The following is a 26,949-nucleotide window of genomic DNA, read 5'->3' on the forward strand; positions in this document are numbered from 1 at the left end:
TGTTTCTTGGTGGACAAGTTAACAAGAAAGACAAAACCCAGGACAGGACATATTTGAACCAGATCCAACATGTGACTACATCACAGAAATGCCTCTTGGAAGTTCAGATTCCTACATAATGTTGCTGTTTGATTCTTACGCATTTGCAAGGAATGTACATCTGTGCTCAGAGCTCTGCATGGGGTAGCCATTCCCTTCTGAGTAACATCCAGGGTTCTGATTATGATATATAAAACATATTGTTGGAACCCAATTATTCAAGAAATAGCTTCTACTCCTATTTTTTTTTCTGTCAATTTCTGGATAATAGTCTCTAGGCCCAGCACCAAAGCTTTCTTAGAAGAGACCCTCCCATGTTGAGCTTGCATTTTCTCACAGTTCTCCCAGAGCCAGTGATTGGAAGGCTTCAGCATGCTCTGTAAGGTGTCTTTTCTTATGCAGGCTAATTGAACCTTTTAAAAGGTCTTTGAAGAGATATCATTTGGGCTAACAGTGTAGCCACTGGGTATTTGCCTACTGTATGTAGGAGGTATTGTTTAATTGTAGAGATATGTTTGAATAAGGTAAGATGTCCAGATGCCATGGAGATGAGTGCTAAACACAGCTATGAAAGTGAATAAACCAATTTAATAACAACTTGGAGACATTGTGAGGCTTAATTAACAAATCTTTGTAAAGTGTTATATAAATGCAAATACATTAACGTTACATAACATAACATTAAATACAAGCAATAGCAGACTATGGGCAGATTGAGTGGATAGGCTGATCCAGCCCAGTGTTCCAACCCCACTTCTGGAAGTACGTGGGTAAATTTGGGGCTGTGTTGTCTGGAGCAATCCAGTCCTCAGTTAGCCTGAATCTGTCCCTAAATACAATTTTCCACAGTTTATGCAAATGATTTTTATACAGTGGCAGATTTTCTAGATTCAGAATAATCTGATTTATATAACAAACTCCTGTGTCCCTGACTCATCAGATAAAGGACAAGGACATTTTGTTTTAAAAGGGACTAATCCAGGGATTAAATGGTGATGGAAACTCAGTTTCATCTGTGCTTCCTATCACAGTCACAGCAATGGCCATGCCTACTTCTATACTCCCTGCTATCCCATGCAAAATAAACCCAATGACAAGAAATAATCCTAAAGAGACAGAATGAAGCAACAGCAGGAAATCACTATGCTAAGGCGTAGGAGAGATCCAAAGCAGTGATCTATTGATCAGATAGAGGCAAACCTCATAAAGCTGCAGGATAAGGCAAACCCCAGAGCCAAAACCAGAGCAGGAGAGGGGACATCTCAACTGGGATGAGAAGTAATTGTATATTCATAGCGAAGATCATAGAAGTGGATCCCCCCTGGCTGTGCGCTACAGAGACCACTGAAGGAGGGATGTTTCTGCTAAAAGTAAAGGCTGTAGGGCAGAGCTAAGAATAGCTTTGCTAGAACTACCGTCTTCCTTCAGCAGTCCGGGTACCAGGGCATCCTCCCCCTCCATCCGGCCTGGACAGCATCACCTCCTATCCTGGCTGCAAACGAGATCCTTACCGGAGGGAGGCGGTATTTGACAGGCTGGATAAATACAGGCCCAGCATAAAGTGCCATTAATAATGGAGACGATAGGCTGGAGTTGAGCGAGTTCAGACACCAGCTAACTCTCCCCTAGGCCTGGCCTCAAACTCCAGATCTCCACGTGCTTGTCCCTTCCTAGCTCCTGCGTTACCAGGCCGGCCAGGGGCTTTCCAGCGGCAGTTCCAGCCCAGTGGGGACGGGGACTCCCTGCGTGGTGCGGGCAAGAGCCTCGGGGCCCCTCGGTAACACTAAAGGGCCCGGGGAAGGGCTCGGGGGCGGGACGATGCTGGCAGCTCCGGGGCCGGCCCAGCCCGGTGGAGGGACAGCCCCGCCCGGCAGTGGGGCGCCGCCTCCCGGGGCCCGCACAGAGGCCAGGCCGCCGCGCGCCGCTCTGGCTCCCAGTCCCCGGAGGAGGCGGAGGGAGCCGCAGCTGCCCGGCCTGGGCACCATGCAGCCGGGCAGGCGGTAGCGGCAGCCCGGGGCCATGGCCACCTGGAAGCGGGACGGCCGGGTGACCGGCTGCCAGCGGCTGGGCTGCGCCGGGCTGGCCGGGGCGCTGAGCCTCAGCCTGACCGCCCCGCTGGAGCTGCTCACCGTCCTGGCCCAGGTGGGCGCCTCCCCGCCCTGGCGGGGGCTCTGGCAGGCGGGCCGCAGCGTCTGCCAGGCCGAGGGCCTCGGGGCCCTGTGGAAGGGGAACCTCACCGCCTGCCTGCGCCTCTTCCCCTACAGCGCCCTGCAGCTCGCCTCCTACCGCAGGTAAGCGCGGGGCGCTGCCCGGCTCGGCCCGCCTGCTGCCCGGCTCGGCCCGCCTGCTGCCAAGGGGGTTCGGTCGGGGCAATTGGGATGGGCAGCCTGGTGCCCCAGCGGGGTGGGGGGCTGTGGGCGCTGCCAGGATCTGCTCTGCTCCTGCAAAGGGGTTTCCCAGCGCCCAGGGTACAGGCAGCAGAAGTTGCCCTGTTACGTCTCCGATTAACCATTTCGGAGGCTGAGGACGGGGACCTCCTGCCATGTTTACTCTGCTGACCGAGTTGAGATCCGGATTTAAATCATCTGGAGATTTACCCATCCAGACTGGCCCAGCCTTTACGATGAGTTTGATCATGGGTATTTGTCAAAGGAAACCTCACATCTCCCAAGTCAGCAAGTAGACTTTTTCCAGTTTGACTTAATATGAAACCTGTTTCCTTGCGTTTTTCTACAATTTAGCATGTGCTGACCTGGCAGATCTCATTTGGAAAGGAGATTTTTCTCGTTTTAGATTAACATCAGAGACCCCTCATATTAAAACTCCCACTTCTGCTTGAAAATATGTCCTCTCTCTTGGCTAAGTGCACTCAGTAACACCTACATTTCCTGTAATTGAAAGAGATTAGGAAAAAAGATGTGGCTCCACTTTATTTATTTTTTTTCAGTTTACTTGGCTGGACAGTGCTTGGTGTGTTGTCAGTTTCTCTGTTCCCTGTATACTCCCACTCTAGGCCTCAATGTTGTAGTCAGTTTCCCCTGTTTTGTGATTGTCTCTAGTACAGCAGCAGGGGAAGGATACACATTTTTTAAAAAGGGAAAACTATGACTGTAAAACTCAAACCAAACCATAGGCTGTTGTTTTTAACTTTTGTTTTTAATTGGCTAGATTGCAAAGTGACTGTATCCCTTTAAGGAAGTTCAAAGTTTCTCCTTCTTGTGATAATTTTGCTCTTTCAATTATTGCAGTAGCTTTTAGTGTTCCCATACAAACATGTACAAAGTCGTATATCTTTCAGATTATCACAGTTTGACACTCCTGTAAATGTTCCATTCACTATGTGATTTACTGGGACTTGTTTTTTAATTAAGGTCACAGTAGGTTGCAGTTAGCATCTGTTCCTTAAGCACTGTTAATTGTATTTTAGTTTTAGTTTTTCACAAATCTGTATTAAATGAGCCTATATACAAAAATGAATAAGAACATTTTTTAATTTTACCAGACTCATAACTAAGAGCCTTCATTTTTATAGTTGTAATGCTAGCCTAATGGTGATCATTAATCTTTATGCACAGAGTCTTTAAAACTACTGTACATTACATGTTAAAACTCCCTTTTTTAATAAGAAACAGCCACTAGAGGCAATAATGCTGCAGAGAGAGAGGAGTGTTTGCCAATATGAAGTAGTTCTGTCAACATTACTCAGCAGAAATGCATGATTTATTAGGATTTCCTTTTCTGTCAGGCAGTTTGCAGTCAGTTGTTTGTTGCAAAGCCTCCAGTTGTCTCTGAAGCAGTGGGCCTGTTTGTTTGAAGGTTGGGTGGATTTTTTTGCTTTTTGCCAGTTGGTTTATTGAGGTCAGCTGGGTGCAGGATGTATGCTTCTGCATGGTTGGGAGGATGGGGTTATTCCAGTTCATTGGCTTCCCAAACCCGATGGGAGGGGAAGGAAAAGGAGTGGGCTCACTTTCCTGCTGTCCAATCAGGCACGCTACAGGGGACTCGACCCACACTGACGCCATCCACTGTTTGTAATGGGCTTGTCCTGCACCTGGCAGTGAGTGAATCATCATTGCTCTGGATGTGCAGTTCATGATGAAGATGGGTTAGTGGAGCACCAAGATTTGGACTCAAGCAGCTTTATTTGGTCCTCCTGCTTTGTAACAATTCTGTGAATCTTAGATGGACTGACTGAATGTTACTTGAAACAATGCACCCACTATTTGCTGGGTCAGCAAGCTGCTCCGAGGAGAGGATGGACAGTTTTCTTTCTCTTCTCATTTGCCCAGCAGATCCCTGTCAATTCCTACAAGTGGAGAGGAGCTGCTAGGCAAAAACAAGTACAATTACTCACACACTCCCCCTCTAATGCATTAAGCTTGTGGTTTATTTGTGAGATTCCTAGGAGGGGAATACCATGCGCAGAGACAAAACAGCAGACAGAGATAAACACTAATAATATTTAGTCCAAAAAGGACATGGTCTGGCTAGAAAGTTATTGAATGTTTTGAGCCAGGGAATGGTAGCTTGATGGGAAAGGATGGAATTTAATTACACACACACACACACCCCTCCCTGCCCTTCTGAGCTGCTCCCTAGGCTCTGACTCCCCTCTGACTTCTCCTTTGCTCACTTCCTGCTGCTTGCATGATATCCATCATGCTCATTTCTAATTTGATTTGAGTAATGTGTGCACTGGAGTAAGTCCTTAGTCTGTCCTCTGAATCACAAATGCCAGAATCACAGACTACCCTTGAAGACTCCAGGACGCTATCAGTGAGTTGGGGAAAAATACAAAACATGCCAATGTTGATGTTTTAATAGCAAACTCAAACCTAGACTTAATCCTTGACACAATGTAGTGCCTGAGCGTGAGTCTTCCCCCTGAGCAAGAGAAGCCCTTCTAACCCTGAGACAATGAAACAAGGGATGTTCTGCTGCTCTCAGGATTGTAATGAAGATTTCTGCATATTTTTTCTATAACTTCTACTGGAGTAGCCCGTATATTGGAAACACTGGTAGAGAGAAGTAGTCACATCTCAGATCTCCTGTTGATAACTGAAACAGTGAGTCAACTCCTTTAGCATATTAAGTCTGTGCAGTAGTGTTTTGAGTTATAGTAACTTTCGTCTTGGTAGATGTAAATACAGAGTACTAGGATTTAAGGCCAGACGGGATCACCAGATTATCTGACCTCCAGGATATCACAGGCCACTAAACACCACCCTGCACCCGCATACTAAACCCAGCCACCAAAATTAAACCACAGTATTACAGCCCACAGGAGACCAGAGTATTATGTGCCACAGGCAGAGACTAGGAGGGACTGAGGTGCTGCTTCTCATTAGGGTTCTCATTTACTGACCTGTGTTTAAACCAGAATTCTTTTGAAAAGCAAACCAGCGGTCCTTTGAACTACTACAGTGTGACATCCCTTCACAGTTTTCATAGTTTTTCTTGAGCTGGTGCTTCCTAGCCAAGAAAATTGAAAGAGTATTGGTTAGTGGTTATATCTGGGGACTGAGAGTCAGTCACTGAATTGCTTTGTGACCATAGGGCAAGTCATTCTGACCTCTGTGCCCATGTTTACCCCCTGTTTACAATTGTTATTACCTGCTTCATGGAGGTTTTGAGGCTTGCTCAGGATTTGTAATGTGCTTTGAGACCCTTGGATGAAATACATCATTGAAATTCTAAGTATTATTTATTATCAAATAAGCTGATGGGCAGAAGAACAATTACATCAAGAACTATCTTCATTTTTATGCCTGATTTTTATTGAGTCATAATTAATAGTTCCTCTCTTATCTGTCTCTTCTAGGTTTGTCATGCTCTTTATGGATGACTTGGGCCACATTTCCCAGTGGAGTGCCATCATGGCCGGAAGCCTGGCTGGCACGGTTGCAACCATAGTGACTTACCCTACCGATGTGGTAAAAACGCGACTCATAGTGCAGAACCGGTTGGAGCCATCTTACAAAGGGATTCTTCATGCTTTTTACATCATTTATCATCAAGAAGGATTCCTTGCGCTTTATCGCGGTGTTTCGCTGACTGTATTAGGTAATCTAATAATGGGAAAGAGTCTTTTTTTTAGCTTTACTGTACATTATGTATTGAAACATCAATATGACGCACCTGTAAGTTTTCCCAGTTCATTTTAAATGTGCAAGCAGTAAAATGACTCTGTAGAGGACATTTAGATGTATAAAGCACTATAGCTCACAACTTGTTTCACAATTTTGTTATTTCTGCTGTAGCTGAGTTGTCTCTAAATTATGAGCAAGTGCTGCCATTATCTTTAATGGGTGTGGCTAAGAGAATTTGAGAAGATACACTTGCCTAGCTTTTCTGGATTACCTGGTTGCATTTAGAGGCAGCCTATTCCTCCTTTACTTTACTTAAGAAAAATGATGTGTACCCATAGTGCACTGTGGGTGTAATATGGTACTCCTGAAAGGTGAGTCAAAGCAGTGGCATTCCTCTTTACTTGAGGCAGATGTGGCATTTTTATTTATTTTGTAAAATATTTATTGACTCTCTACTCTGTAGCTTTGCAGAATACCACATTTTAATATACCGTAAATGTTTACATAAATTGATTCTGACAAAAAATAATGAGCACTAACAGCTTACAAGCAAAACTTAAAATTAGTGACAGCAGAAAACAGAAATTGTATGCCAGGCAAGAGAGAAGAATGTCACTCATCAATTTGGGCTAAAGTGCAACCCAGTTGTGTGAAGAGTGGAACAAAAGATTGACCTTTCTCGAGACCAGAACAGTAAGAGACACCAACACCATATACAAGCCCTGTTGTAAACGTAAATACCTAATGCCATATTTGGACCCTAAAACCTGAGCTTTAAATAAGCAAGAAGTCCCCTTGATAAATGAATATCTAACAAGTAAAGGTTTTCAGATATTTAAGTCTGATCTAAGTGAGGAAAGCAGGGTTTAAACTGGCTTACAGTCCCTGGCATTTAGACAAGGCTAGGAGGAAGCATGTAGTTCTCATTATACTGTGTTGTATGCTCACATGAATCTTTTCTGTCTGGTTTGCTTTATAGGCGCTATCCCATTTTCTGCTGGCTCGTTCTTTGTTTACATCAATCTGAATAAAATATGGCAAGAGCCCAGCTTTCGCTTCTCTCCTCTTCAGAACTTCATAAATGGCTGCCTAGCAGCTGGGGTAGCACAGACACTCTCCTTCCCCTTTGAGACCGTAAAGAGGAAAATGCAGGTACGGAGCATCGTTATTGTTACCATTTTGGTGGTGGTCATATTGTCAGTGTTAGTTTCAGGAGTTTGGGGCCAGACACTAGCCTGTTGATTGTGATTCTTTTTTACGAAGAGTGAATCCTTAGAGGGGTTTAATTATTCCTGGCAGTAATGGCCGAGAATTTTTTGGCTTAGGTTTTGTTAAGACCAGTTTAAGTGGTATCATGAGATCAACAATATTTCTTGATGTTACCTTATTTTCATTAAAACTTCATCACCATCATCAGAGTAGCAGACATGTCATCATCTGGTGGCTGCTTGGCCTATGTCAAATGAGCTGATATCCTGCTCTTGGTGTGCAGGTATCCACATCATAAATGCTCCCATCATAATTGGTAGCCTTATTGACAATCTCAGGATGGAAGCCAAACAAAAGGGATGGAGACTACCTGGGGAGGCCCCTTTGAGTCAGGGTTCAGGCCTATTGAAGTGGAAGTGTTCACTGCTTCTTTATTCAAAAAGTAAACATGGGGTTTCATTTCTAAGGCTCCCAGGGTACTTGTACATTGCAAAAAAGACCCACAGTGCCAAGTTTCGGAACCCACATCAGCTGACTCGGGTCCACGCTATGGAGCTAAAAATAGCACTGTAGACATTCCCTGGTCGGGCTGGAGCCCGGCTCTGAAACCCTATTTTTAGCCCCGTAGCGCAAGCCCCATAAGCCAAGTCAGTTAACCTGGGCTCTGAGACTCGCTGCTGCATGGTTTTTTTGCAGTGTAGATGCACCCTGTGTCTGATACCCTACATGAGCACAAACTTTGGGACTAGTATGATGAACATTCAGTAGTGGGAATAGCCCTTCCTTTTGGTTCTCTCCTCAGATCTACTAAACTCATGCTTCTGCCAAATAGTTTAATAAGGAAAACTAGTTCCCCCTCAGTTCAAACTGGGATTTAAATTCCCGTATTGTTTTTAGGACAGTTGTAACACAGTTCCCCAAAATAGTGTGAAATCTGATTTTTCCCTACCGTTCTGTCCTGAATCCAGACCTTTGCCTTCTTTTTTTTTTTCCCTCTCCATACTCATGTGAAATGGTTGGCTTGTTTCACCACTTGAGTTGCTTGTATTGTTCCCCGTGTTGGAGTTCCTACATACATTCCACATACGTTCATAGCTAGCACAGTCCATAGAGAATTAGGCAGGGACCAGGTCATATTCTCATGCTTTTCTCGTTAGCCATAACCACCTACATTTCAGTGCACCAGTAACTTGTGCATTAAGTTTTCATAGCTAGTGAGAAGGAAAATTCTCAGGCTTCTGGTCTTATGTTAAAAAGGTCCATTTATAGTTTGCTCCTCTGGAGCAGTATAGTTGGGGAAGCAAAAAAAGCATTTCTTTTCAGCCACTAGGTTGTGCTGTTTCACCAGTTTTTTTTATAGATAAATGCCAGCTGCTCTCTGTTGGGTACTTCTGTATAGAATGTTGAGAAACTCTGGGTTTATTGCCCTATCTAGGTGACCAGATGTCCCGATTTTATAAGGACAGTCCCGATTTTTGGGTCTTTTTCTTATTAGGCTCCTATTACCCCCCCACCCCCTGTCCCGATTTTTCACATTTGCTGTTTGGTCACCTAGCCCTATCTCTGTAGAGAACTGTCCTACACTTCCAGCAAATAAATGTATTAAAAAAAAAAAATGACCGGAAAGAAGAAATTGATCAAAAATATAAATATTTTCTCTGTTCTACAGTTATTTGTTTTCACTTTTGCTGCAATTTATATACTTGTCAAGTGCCTTACAGTTTTAAGGTGCGCTTTTTTTTTTTTTAAGCTTAAAGACCCCCAGCTCCCCATAACACTTTACTAACAAACTGGGGGGAAGGCAGGAGGATACATATAAATTCAACCAATCCTGATTTGTTATTTTAAGTAGGAGTGGTTGAACTTGCTCAAACTGCCAAGTAAAAAGCCTGGCTGACCCTGGGGGCTGGCTGAAGCTGGGTTGAAGCGGTCTACGAAGTTTTTTCTAAAAGTTAGCATAAGCATGTTGCCCAGCCTTGTGGGGGATCAGTTCCACTGATCTCGCCTGCTGAGGGCCTGAATCTCCTCTTGCTGAAGCAAATGGAAAGGCTCCCATTGCCTTCAATGGGACGTGGACTGGATCCTGGGAGCGCTCTGAAGGAGGAATGCTCTGTCCCCAATACAGAGGGGAGTCAGTGCATTAGGGAGTGCAGAGTAGCCACGATGATATCCGCATCAGAAGGGCAGTGACAAGGTGGGACCTAGAAAGGGGAGTGGGAAAATGGAACATCCCAGAGGTACTGTGGGGAAAACAATGGGGGGGCGGAGGGGAGGAGCTAATACCTTTCGTAACCATGATTCTGTCCCAACTGTCTCTTCTGATCTGTTTCCATCTGGTGAGCCTACTCACTGGGGAAAAGAAACATGTGATGTACTGAAATGTTTAGCTACCCCAGTAGGCTAGCATGCTCTGCAGCGGCACATAGGGAAACTCTGGTTCATTTCACAGACCTGGACTCTTGCTTGCTGGGTGAGGAGGAGCTGAGAGCTCTGGGGCGGACTTGGGGCCACAAGGAGTCCCTCTGATGGACTTAAGGAATGAAACTAGCAGGCTGCCAAAGGAGTCTCACCAGTCTTCCTGCCCAAGGGGAGATCCAGTGGCTCAATACTGGTGTTGGGCAGGGGAAATTGGGGAGTCTCAAGGCTCTCTCAGATCCCCCGAGAGAGATAACTGGACAACCATCAGGAAGATCCCCCACAAGGCCTAGACCCCACTAATACAGCAGTGGTCTGGAACTGCAGCACTGATCCAAGGAAGTGAGACTAGGACTGTGACCTAGGAACACTTGAGTTCTAATCCCAGCTCTGTAACTGTCTTACTAGACAGCCTTGGGCAAATCACTTGAACTCCATCTATTTCCATGTCTGAATAATACTTCCTCAGTTAGGAGTTGTATGCACAGTGCTTTGAAGAGACATACCACTATGTAAGGACTAAGTACTACTAACATTTATCAGTCATCTTTTGATCACAGTTGATCCATCCTTTCCAGTGTTACATATCTACAGCCAGATCCTGCTCCACTGATGTCAGTAGGAGTTTTGTCACTGACTTCAATGGAACAGGATCGGACTCTGCATTATTTTATATTTTGGTGGTGATTTACTCTGTCAAACTTGTTCCTGTAACCAGGGCTCTCCCCTTCCCCACTTCACCCTCAGTGTTATAGTTACCATGTTTAGCATTTTTTTTTTAAAGTTGCTATATTTGATCCTAAATATAGTCAAATGCTTTTTGATTTTTTTAATTAAAAACTAATTCTAATTAGTCATTTTGAATGTGTGAGCCCTCTCTCTCTCTATTGTGATTATCCTAATTTTATCCCTTTGTCTTCCTTTTTTTCATTTCGCTCCTGATTGGCATGTTAGAGAATTGAGAGGTACAGTATGCATGTTTTGGCATGGAACATATGGCTTATATTGTGAATCTAGAGGATGGGGTTAGTCAGAGGGGAATTTCTCAGTAACACTTTCTGTGCTATCAACTTTTAGAAGAAATAAGTAAATTATTGCTTAGGTGAAAGAGAACCTAAGACTAGATCCTTCCCTCCAGTATGAGATCGCCTTTATCATAGCCCATCATAGTGCACAAGGTATTGGAAGACAGGATACAAACCTAATGACTGAAAAAGGAAATAGCTGGATTACTTTTATTCGAAGTTTAGAAGAAAAACTTAGTGGGTGTTGAGTTGATATTTTTAACATGTACTGTGAAATCTTTGTTTGAATCCAAGTATTTGCTGAAAACCTCACTAAAATTTTCACATTAAAATGTAATGAAATTTTGCATAGCTGATTTGTGTTCCATTGGCATTATAGGGGTCACTTTAGGTTTAAAAATTGTATATATTAAATAAATTTGTGTTGCATATAACACCATAGATATTAAACCTCAAAATTATTTCTTACTTTTTCACTTACTTTTTGGATTTCGCTCAGTTTGAACAATGAAAATAGTCTAATCAGTTTCATTTTTATTTGTAGCCAATTTCTAATTAATGTCTTTATTAGGCTGTCATGCACTAGCACAATGATGCAATGTTTGTTTGCAAATATTAAAAGGAAATGTTAAAGGAGGAGAAGGGCTGTTGAGGTTTTTTTTTAATTGCTTCCTTAGGACTCTCTTAACATTTCTAAGCTAATTCAAATCCAAATAAAAATTGCCAATTACTGGTACTCTCATCTTCCATCAGTAGCATGAAAGATATTGAGGAGTTGTTTAAACCAAAATCCAATTTCCCAGATGAATATCTAATACTGCACCAGAGAACCTTGCACCTTTATTAAAATGAATTCAAGATGATCTCTTTCTGCTGTTACCTCCAGCCAGCTAGGAGGGTTTCCTGATTTAGCTAGACCAGCAAACCTTCTCTAGTGTAGAAGACTAAGCCTAACAGAGTCCATTCCTTACAGCTATTGTAGGATTCAGTTTTATATATATATATATATATATATATAACACATGGAATGGTGTGCAATCAATGCCATATATATATGTGTTATGAAGAAACCTCTCACAGGAATGTAGCATGTTGGAGTGCATCATGTGAAGATGCTTCCATACCATTTTAACACCAGGTTATGTATTCAGTGGACTGTAACTGTCCTTTTTGGAGCAATCAAAAACAAATGGATATGATGTTCTTCACTTCCTGTCCTAAACAGTTGTGCAGGGTTGCTATGGGCTGGAAGTGGCTGGTTTTCAGTGGGGAATTGCATTAATATTGGGTGTAGTTCTATGAGCTGGGAGGTGAAAACATTATATATATCAGTTCATAGGTGCTGGAACCAGGGGTAATGGGGGAGTGGCAGCACCCCCTGGTTTGAAGCAGTTTCCATCATATACAGGATTTACAGTTTGGATCAATGGCTCTCCGCACCCCCACTATACAAATTGTTCCAGCGCCCTGTATCAGTTTGTAAAGTGCTTTGGGATAAAAGGTGCTATGCAAATGTAATTTTTTTTTATTAATAGAAAGTGATTAACTACTGTGAATTTGCAGTAGCAGATTTTGAAACCTTTAGTAAGGGCCATACTGCATTATAGGATTGGCTGACCATTCATTAAACCCAGTTTAGAGCCCATGGAGCACAGTAATCTGAAGTCAATAAAGAACTTGCATATAATATTTTTGTTGTTTGTTAAAATAGCTCCCTAGTTAGGGCCTTGTGTGCTAAATGTCAGCCTAACACAACTCTTAGAGCTGGGTTATAAGCAAAGCCTGGACAAGGAAATGGGATCCAATAGTCTTTTATTATAAAAAGCATTCTCCGTGTGAGCCATTGAAATTAGGGTTTGTCAGATAGTTACATTCCAACACCGCCTAAGTGTGAGTAATTTTTGTACAGAGAGAGCTTAGGCAGTGGGATGTTTCCCAGTGCTTTAAGGCCAATCTCTGAGTCCTCTTGTACTATAGCATCCCTGCTATTTACAAGATTTGGTTTTCCTGCCAGCTGGGGATATGAAAGTTATTTGAATCATGAGCCAATTTATTTAAAAAACTTCTGGGTCATGTGATTCACATGACATCTAAAAAGCATACGTGCTTTAGGACCTTTTGCACAAAAGCTGTTTATTATTTAACTCCTTATGTGCCGGTGCCTTGGAACCTTTTAAAGATGAAACTATTTGAATGAGTAGAGTGGTATATTACACAGTGTAGATAATAAAGAGCAATACTGTTTTTTTTTTTTTTGTTTTGTTTTTTTTTAAATCATAAATACTGTACTTTGTATAATGGACATCCATTGTTAGTACACAATACATTTTAAATACTCTAGGTTTTATTGTGAAAGGGACCATGTCTCTATTTAATTCAACCCCAAAACTATTTATTTGTATAATCCACCCGAATCTGCATAGTTTAATCTGTTTACATATTTTTAATTGGCATCAAAGTGTGGTGTTCTGCTTCTGCATAGATGAAGAGAGAGATTCAAAAGTGCCCTGAGAACTTCCAGCATGCTCTGTCACTTCTGGACAAGCAGAAAGGATCTGTGCTTAAAAGGCCAAACTCATCCTGGGTGTAGATCAGATGATTTCAGTGCATCAGGAACATATTTGTTGTCTTATTTCATGAGAAGGACAATACCTCCATCAATGCAGCATTTCTCTTCTTCCCTACCTTGTATGTTTGCAAAGCAATGGGACTAATCAACTAATTTGTATTTTCTAACTTCTGATTCCTATCACCATCCCAAACTCCCTCTCTGGTACTGTAGTGTTAGTATTAGGTATGAGCCCAAGTGCTGGAGTGAGACCTGAACTCATGACTAGCCTGACTAGGAGGGGAGTGTTGCCAAATGGGTCACATCAGAGTCCATTTGTTTTCTATGGGCTTTTTCTTTGCAATCACTTCCAGCTACTGGCCATGTCAACTTTTTATTTATTTATTTGGCAATTAACATACTTAATACAGCTCAGTCTCTGAGGTTGTTAAAGAGCAAGATACATGAGCCCTATTGCCTTAGGAACTACAGTCCCTGGAACACTGTTGGCCAGTTGGGGCGCAATTCTTGCCTCAGTGAAATGTGAGACTTTCCTTCTGCCAAAGCTCTAGGCTTTTCTCTGGCCCAACCACTTAGAGGCATTTCTCTCAGAAACCCCAAAGCAGGGGAGAGACGCCTGGAGACGGACTATCCATATGGTTGTCATCATAAAACTGTGGTGTTAACATTTTGTAGTACAGTAGGTTTTGTTGTTGATTTGAGGGGTTTTTTTCCCCTTACATGAAAAGGCAATAAAAATAATTAGCAGCAGGACTGGTCATAGCTGACCCTTCCTCAGCCTTGTGAAGTCTCCCCTGGAACTGAACAGATTTAATAGTCCTGATCTGGTTGTTAATAACTACTACTACTTTACTCTTCTATAACCTCTTTTCTCCAAGGAGGCAGGATGCTAGGAGTAATAAATAAGGATCTCAAACTGCTTAGCGAATTAAGCTAAATAAACATCTCTCTGTGGAAGGTGAGGCATCTATAGGCCTCACTTACCCACCAGTGAAATGCAGCCACCTCTGAGGTGTACTGAGGCAGCTGTTTGTTTGTCATTCAGCAGCACTGCTCCATGTTTTTTTGGGAAAGGAAATTAAACTTATTGTATCTGATTGAAACTGCAGGAGGCAGACTGAATGGAATGTATTTACCCGTGCTGGAATTTAACCAAGAGAGGGACTGTTTGGAAACTGAAGTAATGAAATCAGTGCTGTGTGTGTGGACACTGTTAAATCAATTAAGAGAGCCTTATATCAATCATGGGTTTATGTATAGGCAGAGTTGCACTTCTTTAACCATGTGTAATTTTAAACTGATAACTGTGCTAAAGGCTGTGTGGACACTCTCTTCTATTGGTTTAAACCTTCTCTTTCACTTTAGCTTCAGTCTGTTGCTAATCACCATAAACTAAACTGCAATAGGCCCCTGCCCCGCTTAAACCAAAATAATGCCCCAGTCCTGCATACAGAGTGTAGCTCAACTGAAATCAATGGGACAAGTCACCATACATGAAGTTAACCATGCATGTTTGCAGGATTTGGGCCCAAGATTGTCTGCACAGGGGTTTGCACCAGTTTAAATAAACCAGTGCAACTTTGCATGCAAACAATGCTTTAGCTTGTGTCAATTTCTTACCCTTTGAGCTAAATCAATATAGGGCACTCCAAAACCAAAATGAGTGTGTATACAAGGGGATTGCACTGACTCTATAGGCAATGCCTCCATCCTCATTTCAAGGGTATCTTCATAATTATGAGCATAGAAGCAAAAGCAAACTTTTTCTTTTTAATGAAAACTTAGGCTCAGCAGCAAGGAATGCATTCCACTGCAAAGGCAGAAGCCACAGAATACAAAAGCCCTGATCCTAACCTATTTAATGCTGTGCTAGAGGCCAAATTCTGCTTGGTTTGCTCACTGGAGCTGTCCCGTTGATTTCAGCAAGAGAGGCAGAGTTTGACCCCCAAATCAGGGTTTTTTTTCCTCTACCTAAGGAGAAGAGGACAAAGTGTTTCTAGAGTGCAGGCAGCTGAAGGTCAGCTGTTCTCATCTATTGCTCTGGAGACAATTGACTGCTGTTACCTCACAGCAGATTACCTGTCCACATGTCTGAATGCCCTGTGTGGGCTTACTGTATGTTCTGGTCCACGGTTAATCTGTCCGCAATATTGTAGGTTGTAATTTGGTCCGTGCTGTGTAAAATTGCTCACACGTTCTTAATACTGGTTCTTTATTTGCATTTTGAAATGGTTTGCCATCTCTGGGTAACAAAATATTCTTTCAGGCCCAAATCCTTTAGTCCTCATTGAATGAAAATTTCCATTGACTTTGGTGGGAGTATTGCCTGAGTGGGGACTGCAGGATTTGGCCGTCCGTTTCCTTTCAACTATGATTACATCTTGCTGCTGCAAGTGTCCCTATTAACCCAGCCTTAAAAGACTTCACCGTTCTTATTTTAGATTCCAGATTAAGTGAAATGAACTGCTGAGCTTTATCATAAGTTGCTTTCCTTCACTGCTGAGTTGTTTTTTAGTTGTGATCTTTTGAATGTGTATACATTTGTATCAATAAGAGAGATTACTATATTTAGTGATCAAAATCCTAAATCCCCATTACTACAGGAGTATATTGTTAACTGATCTTTCACCCTCCCTGGGTCATTCATACCACACACCTAGAAGGTAAAGTACTGTATCTCCAAAACAGAGTTTCATACTAACATACATTTTATCCCATAGGAAAGTAAGAAGAGCCTGAATTTAGGGCCATATTTTCAAGCTGGCCTCCATTTTTGTGCCTGTAGTTGGTGGGTATAAAATTCATAGATGCAGTGTAGGTCACTTAAATATCTGATAACGCCAGCAAATCAGAGACATGGAAATCTACGTGTCCTAAATGGCTGGTGCAAAATTGTATGCAGTTGTGTGCCTGCAGGCACACAAACCAGAGGCCCTGCCACCTTGTCAGAAAATCTGGTCTAAAAGTTCTCATCTTTGTCCCTCGTGGGGTAACATGATTTACCCTTGAAAGGCTCAATTTGTTCATCCTTAAGCAGAATTCCCATTGAAATCAGTGTGTGAACCACAGGTCCTGGTCCCAGGGGATGAGAAATGCCAGGCTGGGGGAACAGAGAGAAGTAATTAAGCATTTTGTCCTGTAAGGTCTGCAAGATCACTCCCTAAAGTTGCCTTTTGACCTTAGCCTGGCATTACAGGCCATAGGTGGGATGGTGTTTGTAGGGTCTGCAAATTTACTGCACATTTACTGTACTCTGTTGGGGAAGAATTTTGCCATGATACTTCACCTTTTAAAAAATAAATCCTGCGGTCTCCTGGTCTTAGACTATCAAATTTAGGGTAGTCTGAGTTATATGAGTGACTCAAAGCCCACTGGAGACTAAAAGATAGGGAGTAGAACCAGTCTTGCATTTAATAGATTTAACACTGAAAGTACCCACTGCATCCATCACAAACCTAAGGAATGCAGATGAGCAACTTGAATTTCTTTCTTTATCATCAGCACAGCCCCTTCCATACAATACCTCTCTTCTTTCACAGAAACGTAAGGAACATACAAAGTAGAATAGACTTTAAAAAATGTATTAAAGCCAATGTTAAATAAATATAGTACAGATGTTAAGAAAAGAGTGTTTGTACGTCTGGGTATAGTGCTTAGGTTATCCACAAATATAGTTTGTTTTTAAACTCATAAGATACATATAGTGTATAAGCGGCAATAACCCAAATTTAGGTGAATAAGTTTAACAATACAGTTTAGAGATTTAGAATCCGAATACTCGGGTACATAACTCATGAAAAGTTGTACCGAGAGTTGGTTGTGGAAAGCAAAATATATCAATGAGTGAAGATTGTCCCTCAGTAATTGAGAATGTATGGTAGGTTGTCCATTTGGAAAATACAATCCATGAGGAAAGTGTGACAGGTTGGATCTCTTGCGAAGCCACCTGATCTGCTGAGATGCCACTGAGTCTACCTGTTCTGCCAGCATGGACCCCCTTTACCCTGTCTTGCTGAGCCAGGCTATTAAAACCACCTCTAATACACACACAGGCAGGGCCACACCCAGCTGCAGATCAGTTCGGGGAAGACTCAGCTTAAGGGACTTGCTCCAGCACTCAGATGTCCACCTCCCTTGGAGTGCAGACCAGAAGATATATTATGAAATTCGCCCCCTCCCTCAATGTGGAGAGAGGTGTTCACACTTCTTGCCCCTCTTCCCCCTCCCCATTAGAAATGACAGAAACTGGGTTTAATAATAAACAAAACAAATTTTATTAACTATAAAGGGCAGATTTTAAGTGGTAAAAGGGGTAAAAAACAGAACAAAGCTGATTACTAAGCAAATGAAATCAAACATGCAAGCTAAGCTAGTTTCACTAAAGAAATTGGTTACAAATAGTATTTCTCATCCTAGATATTGTTGCGGGCAGTTTGCAAAGCTTCTGTGGTTCAGAGTTCCAGTTGTATTCCTTTTCAAACTGGACCCCTGTCTCAGTCTGGACTCCCCCCTTGTCTTCCCTTTTTGCAGTCTTTCTTCTTGGACAAACAGGCCATGGAGAGGAGGAGTCCTGTTTGCCTTCTTCCCCACCCTTAAATAGGATTTACATAAGGCGGGATTCATTGTTTCCCAAACTTGACTCCCCATCCCCAGGGCCGGCTTTAGGAAGTGCGGGGCCCAATTCGAACATTTTCGTCGGGGCACCGGCAAGGATGACTAAAAAAACCCTTTCATTTCATTATTTACTTTCCATAACTATATAAATAATAACAAAATTATATATTACCTACACTGCTGGCTGGAGGCAGGGCAGGGGGTGCGGGACTGGCTGCAGGCAGAGCAGGGGGTGCAGGGCTGGCTGGAGACAGGCTGGTGCGGGCAGGGCGGGGGTGCAGGGCTGGAGGCAGGGCAGGGGGTGCAGCAGGGGCTGGCCGCGGGCAGGGGGTGCGGGGCTAGCTGGAGACGGGCTAGCTGCAGGCAGGGCAGAGGGTGTGGAACTGGCTGTGGGCAGGGGGTGCGGGGCTGGCTGTGGGCAGGGCAGGGGGTGTGGGGCTGGTGCGGGCAGGGGGTGCAGCAGGGGCTGGCTGCCGCTGCGGGCAGGGCACGGGGTGCGGGGCTGGTGCAGGCAGGGGGTGCAGCAGGGGCTGGCCGCGGGCAGGGCAGGGGCTCCCCTGCTTCGGCCCTTTAAATAGGTGCTGGAGCCCTGGGGAAGCAGCGGGGCTCCCGTGGCTATTTAAAAGACCGGGGCGGCAGAGGCAGCTGGAACCCTGGCCCTTTAAATAGCCCCCGCAGCCCTACCCCAGGGCTTCAGCAGTGGGGCTCTGGTGGCAATTTAAAGGACCTGGGGCTCCAGCCCCTGCTGGGAGCCCCAGGCCCTTTAAATTGCCCCCTGGGGAAGCCGGCAGCCCCGGTATGGTGTACCGCCGACGGCAAGGGCGCGGGGCCCGATTCAGGGGAATCGCCTGAATCGGTCTAAAGCCGGCCCTGCCCGTCCCACCCCCCTTCCCTTACAGTGGAAAGTTACAAGAAGTCCCAGGTAATGTTTTAGTATCAGTGTCCATGAGTCAGTGGCAGTATGAAGAGTTCACAGGAAGGCCAAGCTTTTCACAGTCCATTGTCCTCGCTGATGGGCTATCCACTCTGTCTGGCTTTTTCATTGTTGTACCTGAAGTGTTAGCAGTGGGCGTCACCCAAAGTAGCAGAGTTGAAATACAGATACATAAAAAGAACAGGAGTACTTGTGGCACCTTAGAGACTAACAAATTTATTAGAGCATAAGCTTTCGTGGGCTTGTAGTCTCTAAGGTGCCACAAGTACTCCTGTTCTTTTTGCGGATACAGACTAACACGGCTGCTACTCTGAAACAGATACATAGTCCATATTCCTAATTTCAGATACAGAAATGATACAGGCATACAAACTGGATAATCTCATTCAGTAAATCCTAACCTTTTCAATGATATATCACATGTATAAAGTATATCTCAGTTATGTCATATTCATATCATAAGCATATTTTCATAAAGAATATGGAATGACATGTCACAGAAAGTGTTTCAGTTACTTTCCCCACTGCGCTTCTCATCGGCTCACCAGTTCATCCCTCCTGGTATTGCTGATGTCTGGTGACGTGTTCTGTGTAGATGTCCCGCTGGCGTCCGACACCATGAGTTGCCGCATCAGCCGAGTGTAGCATTGACCGATTCCACATTCCCACAACATTCGCTCGTTACTGGGGTCCCATGCGCCCAGGGCTCTGATGATCAGCGCATCTATCTGTACCTGGTAACCCTTAGCTCTCAAGGTATCAGCCAGAGGGGCGTATTTCTCCACCGACACTTTGAGAGCTAAGGGTTACCAGGGGACAGGAAAGCCGGGGTCCTGTTCTTGAAGGGCACTGTGACATCCACCATGATGATCTTCTGGTCCTCATTGGTGATGCCGATGTCCGGTTGCAATTGGCTGTCGATTCAGCTAGTAGGAGAGTCTTGCCCCTTTGGTCTGTTCCAAATGGGTATCAGTTTAGCAACCTAAAGACCCAAGCTCTATCAAAAGAAAGGAGTAAAAGTTGCTTTGTGATGTGTTATGCTACCCATAAAAAGTATACTCTGTCGGTGTGTTCTTTTGAATAAGCAATTAACCACTTCTCCCCGTTACATAAACCAGGTTAGGTTTCTGCAGAGCTTGGCCAGTGAAACTAGTCTGAGCTGTTCAGTTAGTTTCATTTTTAGCTCTCCTGCTCTAGTGCAGTTGTAGGGATGTGTAAATCCTCCAGCATCACCTGATAACCAAACCAACGATTTCATTTAGGTTCATAGACTTTAAGGCCAGAGAGACTATCATGGTCATCTAGTCTGACCTCCTTCACATCGCAGTCCACAGAACCTCACCCACCCACTCCTGTAATAGACCCATAACCTCTGGCTGAGTTACTGAAGTCCTCAAACCCTGATTTAAAGACTTCAAGTTACAGAGAATCCACCATTTACACTAGTTCAAACCAGCAAGTGACCCGTGCCCCATGCTGCAGAGGAAGGCAAAAAAAAAAAAAAAACCCAGGGTCTCTGCCAATCTGATCTGGGAGAAAATTCCTTCTCGACCTCAAATATGCCGAACAATTAGACCCTAAGCATGTGGGAGAGACCCACCAGCCAGACATCTGGGAAAGAATTCTCTGTAGTAACTGAGAGCCCTCCCCATCTAGTGTCACGTCTCCAGCCATTGGAGATATCTGCTAATAGCAGTTGCTGATGGGCTATATGCCATTGTTGCCAATCTCACCATATCATCACCTCCATAAACTTGTCATGCTCAGGCTTGAACCAGGTTAGGTTTGTTTGCCCCCACTGCTCCCTTTGGAAGGCTGTTCCAGAACAACTCTCCTCTGATGGTTAGAAACCTTTGTCTAATTTCAAGCCTAACCTTACTGTTGGCCAGTTTATATCCATTTGTTCTTGTGCCACTATTGGCCCTTAACTTAAATAACTCCTCTCCCTCCCCATTGTTTATCCCTCTGATGTAGGGAGGGAGAGGAGTGATCATATCTCCCCTCATCCTTCATTTTATTAGGCTAAACAAGTCAAACTCCTTAAGTCTCCTCTTGTAAGGTAGGTTCTCCATTCCTGTGATTATCCTCCTAGCCCTTCTCTGCACCTGTTCCAGTTTGAATTCATCTTTTCTTAAACATGGGAGACCAGAATTGCACGCAATATTCCTGATGAGGTCTCACCAGTGCCTTGTATAATTGTAGTAACACTTCCCTATCTCTACTGGAAATACCTCGCCTGATGCATCCTAGGATTGCATTAGCCTTTTTCATGGCCACATCACACTGATGGCTCAGAGTCATCCTGTGATCAGCCAATACACCCAAATCTGTCTTCTCTTCCTGTTACTTCCAACTGATATGTCCCCAGCTTATAGCAAAAATTCTTGTTGTTAGTCCCTAAATGCATGACCTTGAACTTTGCACTATTAAATTTCATCCCATTTCTATTCCTCCAGTTTTCAACGTCATTCAAATCTTCTTGTATGATATTCCAGTCCTCCTGCGTATTGACAATACCTCCCAGCCTTTTGTCAGCTGCAGATTTTATTAGCATACCCCCACTTTTTGTGCCAAGGACATTAATGAAAATGTTAAATAAGATTGGTCCTAAGAGGGGTCACTGAGGAACTCTTTACCTCTGTCCTTAATTACTTTCTCTTTCAAAATTTGTTCTAAGACCTTGCATACAGTGAGGTCAAACTAACGGCCCAGTAGTTGCCCGGATCACTTTCTTTTCCTTTCTTAAAAACAGATACTATATTTGCAATTCTCCAGTCATAGGCTACAACCCCTGAGTTCACAGATTCATTTAAAATAGTGTTAAATAAAATGTGTTTTAATAATATTTTCTAGCTTTGTAAAATCCTTTTTCAAAACTTAATTTTTTAACTTGAACTACTGGATGAAATGACTTTGATTTAAGTTGTGCCATTGTTTTTAGTCTGATGCTTCCTTTGAGATTCTTTTGGTTCTCAAGTACTGTGTCTAAGGGCTTGAAAAACTGTTTTTATGGCTCCGATAAGCCAGAAAGGTGGGGGTATGAACCTTGCACCACAGTTAAAAATCTTTATAATGGTTTTTACAATGGTGAATGTTAATATAAATAATCTCTCAATAAATCATTTTAGAGATTAGAGGCTGTAGGAAAATTAGAAATCTGGTTCTTTGAGACATACCATTCTTTTTTAACATTCGCCAGAGTAGTTTTACTGCTTACCAAATCTTATTTAAATCTGAAGTACATCGTACCCTACATTTGTATTGTACACAAAAGTGCCACCCTTTGATATGTGCCTTTGCAGTGTACATAATGGCTAAAGCGATTAAGTTAAACTGATGCACTTAATTCTTGTAAGTCCTCCCCTGCATGTTGGGAAGGAAAGAAAGGAAAAGGATGCATATGTTTAGCAGCATTGTCATCTTCCTCAAGTATTTTAGCTAGTTGTCCCTTTTCCACTACTTGTCCACAGTTTCCTGGGCTTTTGGAATCTGTTTCAAAGTATCCCTGTCACTTTGGAAAGCAGAAGCATGTGTCAAATCTATCCTGGGTTTTTAGTGACTGGGGTGGGATTTTCAAAAGTGCCTGAATGACTTGTGTTCCTAACTCTCTTGGGTGCTTTCAAAAATCCCACCCAGTTACCATGCACTGATTGCACTTTGACCTAAGGAATCTGGGCCCAGAGCCACAAAGGGGTTTAGGCATTGCAATGCTGAGTGTCACAGTACCTAACTTTTTAGGTGCCCAGAAAATCACAGGATCACCACTGTGATTCCCCAAAGAGAAGTAGGTGCCTGTGCTCCTGTACAATGAATGGGGAGAGACTGGAGCCTTAGAATGTGACCCACAAAAGCCAGTGCACTAGGCAGGGAGCAACCGAAGCTAGCCAAGGAAGATCTCAACAACAAGGGGAGGGAGGTGCTAATCCCTGTCATGGAGCCAGGTGCCTCCCTGCACCCCAGACTTAGGCACCTAGCCACAAATGGGAATTAGCTGCCTGGAGTCACCTGGTTTAGGCACCTAAGGCATTTCTTGTGGGAATGAGTTAGGCACCTGCCTCGCTCCACACAAAACGTCCAGAGAGGAGCTGCTGCTGCCCCCGCCCACCGTATAACTTTTAGCCTAATGGTTAGATCACACGTGAGTTCTAGGAGACCAGAGTTTAATCCCCACCACCACCACCACCATCTGCTGGGAAGAGGGGGGCATATTAAGGATAAAAATATGCTAAGTATTTTTTGTGTCTTCTAAAACGTTAGGGTCAAATTCACCTATGGCATTAGGGGACACAACTCTGTTAAAACCAATTTAACCGCACCCACTTACACCAGGAATGATTTTAGTCTTCAGTATGTTTCCATTTTTTACCAGCTAGACCAGGGCTGCCAAACAATTGACATTCTAGAGCAGATGCATCTAGAAAACATCACCAGTTGTCAGTTTGATAGAAAAGGTTGTTACAGGCTTATCACCTTGAGGAAGCTGTGGGTTTTTCAGCCAAACTAAGAAGGAGTATTACACCACTTGCTGTTATAGATCACTGGGGAAATGTAAGAGAATTATATCAATATTCACCAATAAATTAACAGTTAAACTCCCCCTAATATAAGATCACTGCCACTAATATAAAATTACCGATCTTCAGTGATCAGACGGGCATGTGCAATCACATGCCTGAATCACTTGTCTGGAAAAGAGTCTGTCTTGTCATATGTATGAACAAATCCCTGATTTGCACATGCAAAGTAGACTTCCATCTGTGTCCATACAGATGGATGAGGATCAGATTACTGAAGATCAGGCCATCCTAACTGTTCTAACACAGTGAGAGATTAATGGTGAAAGGATTTTGCTGCTCAGAATGACCCATTGCACTTTTGTTCCATATGAACTAAGTGCACACTGGTCTGGTAGATTATGACATAATATCATGTTCTCATGTGACTTTGTATTTTGATGGTTTAAATCTTACTGTATTTGGAGGTGGCTTGGATGTGTTACTCAAGTGACACCATGTACAATGCAGCACAGAATTAATAGTAGACTTCTCCTACACTCTACATTTCAAATATTCCCCCCCCCCCCACTGGTTACCTTTCAATAAGACCTCAGGCAGAATTGTTAATTCTTTGAAATATAATTGACTAAAGCATGGTAAATAGACACAGGCCTCCTGCTTCAGCATTTAAGTGTTGAATACCTATAGAAGTGAAAGAATTAAACAAACAAATCAACTCAATTAAAAATAATTAACCTGTTGTGGTTTTTGTTTGAACAGGCTCAGAGTCCTTGCCTTCCCCATTATGGAGGGGTTGATGTCCATTTTACTGGCATGGTTGACTGTTTTAGGCAAACTGTAAAGACCAAGAGCGTGCTCGGACTCTGGTGTGGACTCACAGCCAATCTGCTCAAGGTGCGGATTTCCTCCATTCTGATCAGTCTGTATTTAAATACGATCTGAGACACATGACCAACAACTAATTGGTGGTTGGGACTGTAACACACATGATGTCCCTCTTCTCTCGCCTTATGAACAGCATGTTGATTAGACAGCTTGTGACAGCAACGGTAGAGGTTTGCCCGTACTTGGGTTACAATATACCGGTAGCTGTTTGAGCTATATTGGTTTGGTCTTAATGGCCATCTGCAAGTTGCTGACTTTCATATGACACCATCCTCATCAAAAGCATTCGAGGAAGTGGCAGAGCCTTTTGATGGAAGTTTATTCAAACACACTTGGGAAATAACAGAGAGAGAGAGAGAGAGAGAGCAGGGAAAATGGCTAAACATAAAGAGCCAGAATTTCAGCTATTGTAAGTCAGCATAGCTTCATTGACTCTGCTTGGGACAAAAGAAAGGACGCGTTTCTGCCACATACAAAATGCATCCCCAATTCACTGTTCAAACAAATCTTAACTGTTTTAAACATTGTGGTGTTTTAAAGTTCAGCACAAGCCCATTTCCTCACAATAATTTGCTATAATTGGGTTGTGCATATAATAAACCAAGTCTTAACTCAGTCTGGTACCTGTAGAATGACACAACTAATTTAGGGTCAAATTCTCAATTGGCCTGATGAGGCCAAATCAACAATGAAGTCCTATAAATCCTAGCTTTATAACTGAGTAGAGAATATTGATAGTGACTCTAAATTAATAACTGATTTCAATCTTTTTTTTGCCCCCCCCAGATTGTCCCATACTATGGTGTTATGTTTAGCACCTTTGAGTTCTGCAAGCGGGTCTGTCTCTACAGAAATGGTTATATTGAATCTCCCTTAAGCTACAAGCTAATTCCTGGAGTGGACCAGAGTTTACAACCACAAGAGTTGCAAGAATTAAAGTTTCTCCGAAGGGGAAATTTTGAGCCGCCGAAGCCAACTCTTGAAAATTGACATTGGAAAGTCCATTAAACAAATGTATGTTGCAGTCATTCTCAGCCAAGTCCACAACCTGAAGAAAGCGTAGCAAAAAGGAAGACGCATTGCACTAGAGGTAGCAACACCTCAGTTTACTGTACGGCCTTCCCTGGGATTGAAACCCCCATGTCAAACATGAATAAACCTTGTAACGCATGTAGTGAATTGATACAATCAATTCAAGCTTATCTGAAGGACACACACATTTTGAAACTACTACAATACTGGAACTTGAAATCTACTCATTTGGGGATTTTTCAATGCTGAATAGCTTTTTAATGCTAAAACCACTTGCAGAGAATAAGTGATGTGAGCCATGATCATGAATTATGATTTATTTAAAAATATTAGGGAAGTTTAAAAACTTTTTTTAACACTTGAGAGCACTGAACACAGAGAATTCAGAATAGATATATGGTTAAAAATAGAATAAAATATATACTATGTACGCATTTCTACTGAAATCTGTCTGTTACTGATACAGTATAGACTTGGCATTCCGGATATGCAATATTTGTCCCCACATAATTCACATTGTTGTCCTCCTAATTCTTGTTTTCAGCTTTTGTAAAACTTATTTGAGAACTGAATAATTTTCTGTGTCCCCAGTTGCAAAGAAAGATGAAAACACGCTGCAAAGATACTTTTGCCAAGAAAGAATAGTAATATGTGAAACAGCGCTGAAATGATGATCTCTTTGCCCACCCTAGTATATTTCTGCAAGTATCTGAATTATTTCCGCTTTGGGGAAAAAACAAGACTGTTTATATGCTGTGTTCATTTTGTTATGACTAACTCTACCTACTACTGTGTGAAAAATACAGATACCAAACGCGTTAGATATTTCAGTGTTAACACCCTTATATGTTTGTCAATATTTTTAAAGGTGTATTTTATATTAAATTAATTTTCAGAGATGACAGCTTTATGGTCAGAGCTTAGAACGCTACTTAACCTCACCATCTCTTTACAGACGCAAACGGGTGGTCCCCTTTACCTGCTGTGACCTATAAGTCAATGCATTGTCATGCTTTTCTGAGGAGGGGACCTCACAGATATAAAACACTATGGTATGCTACAGCATGAGGACTAGTTTATTCCCAGCTCCGATAAGTGTCATTCAGGTGCCAGCCCTCAGATCAGTAAGAAATGGTTGCTGGGATCCTGATTCTTCCAGGGAAAGTATAAAATTTCTCTGTGCAGCATTGTGACACCCAGTTGCATCTGCCACAGCATCCCTGATTCCAGGTGCCCTCATTGCAGTGTTTATCACTCAGGCTCTGTGAGGCAAAGGGTAGTCAGTGGCAATGAGCTATCCTCCCTGACAGAGAGAGAAACCTTTGCTCACCTGGGGAATTGTAAAGAAGCAATGGGTAGAAGGTGGTGGTTAAATTCAATCTTAGATGTAAGGAATAAAGCCCTTGAGAGCAGAACACTTTACAATGATGAGTAAAGTCTTACAGCAGCCCTGTATCAGCTAAGTATTAATGACCCCATTTAACAAATGGCTCTCCCTGTCTTCTTTGTCCAAGTTCAGCCCTGCTGTAAGCTAGTGTTTTCCACTGCAGTTGCTTCCAATTATACCAGAGCTGAATTTGATCCAGAAAGGTTCAGGGCTTTACTAAAGACCGCACACCAA

General features: G+C 42.9%; 1 protein-coding gene across 2 annotated transcripts; it reads left to right on the forward strand.

The window, feature by feature from the left end:
• Positions 1–1,960: 1,960 nt before the first annotated feature.
• On the forward strand, positions 1,961–26,225 carry SLC25A43 (solute carrier family 25 member 43). Of its 2 annotated transcripts, XR_003369848.1 has the most exons (6): positions 1,961–2,330; positions 5,861–6,102; positions 7,108–7,280; positions 24,171–24,305; positions 25,083–25,386; positions 25,920–26,225. XR_003369848.1 is itself a non-coding variant. In XM_026653003.1 (5 exons), exons 1-5 carry the CDS (start codon positions 2,059–2,061, stop codon positions 25,284–25,286), a joined length of 1,026 nt encoding a protein of 341 aa, XP_026508788.1. In that variant the 5' UTR covers positions 1,961–2,058; the 3' UTR covers positions 25,287–26,225. The 2 variants fall into 2 exon arrangements, 1 of the variants encoding a protein (XP_026508788.1); XM_026653003.1 differs by having other exon boundaries at positions 25,083–26,225.
• The last annotated feature ends 724 nt before the right edge of the window (positions 26,226–26,949 follow it).

Source organism: Terrapene carolina, unplaced genomic scaffold, assembly GCF_002925995.2.
Source record: "Terrapene carolina triunguis isolate 2854851 unplaced genomic scaffold, T_m_triunguis-2.0 Scaffold131, whole genome shotgun sequence".
NCBI classification, from domain to species: Eukaryota; Metazoa; Chordata; order Testudines; family Emydidae; genus Terrapene; species Terrapene triunguis.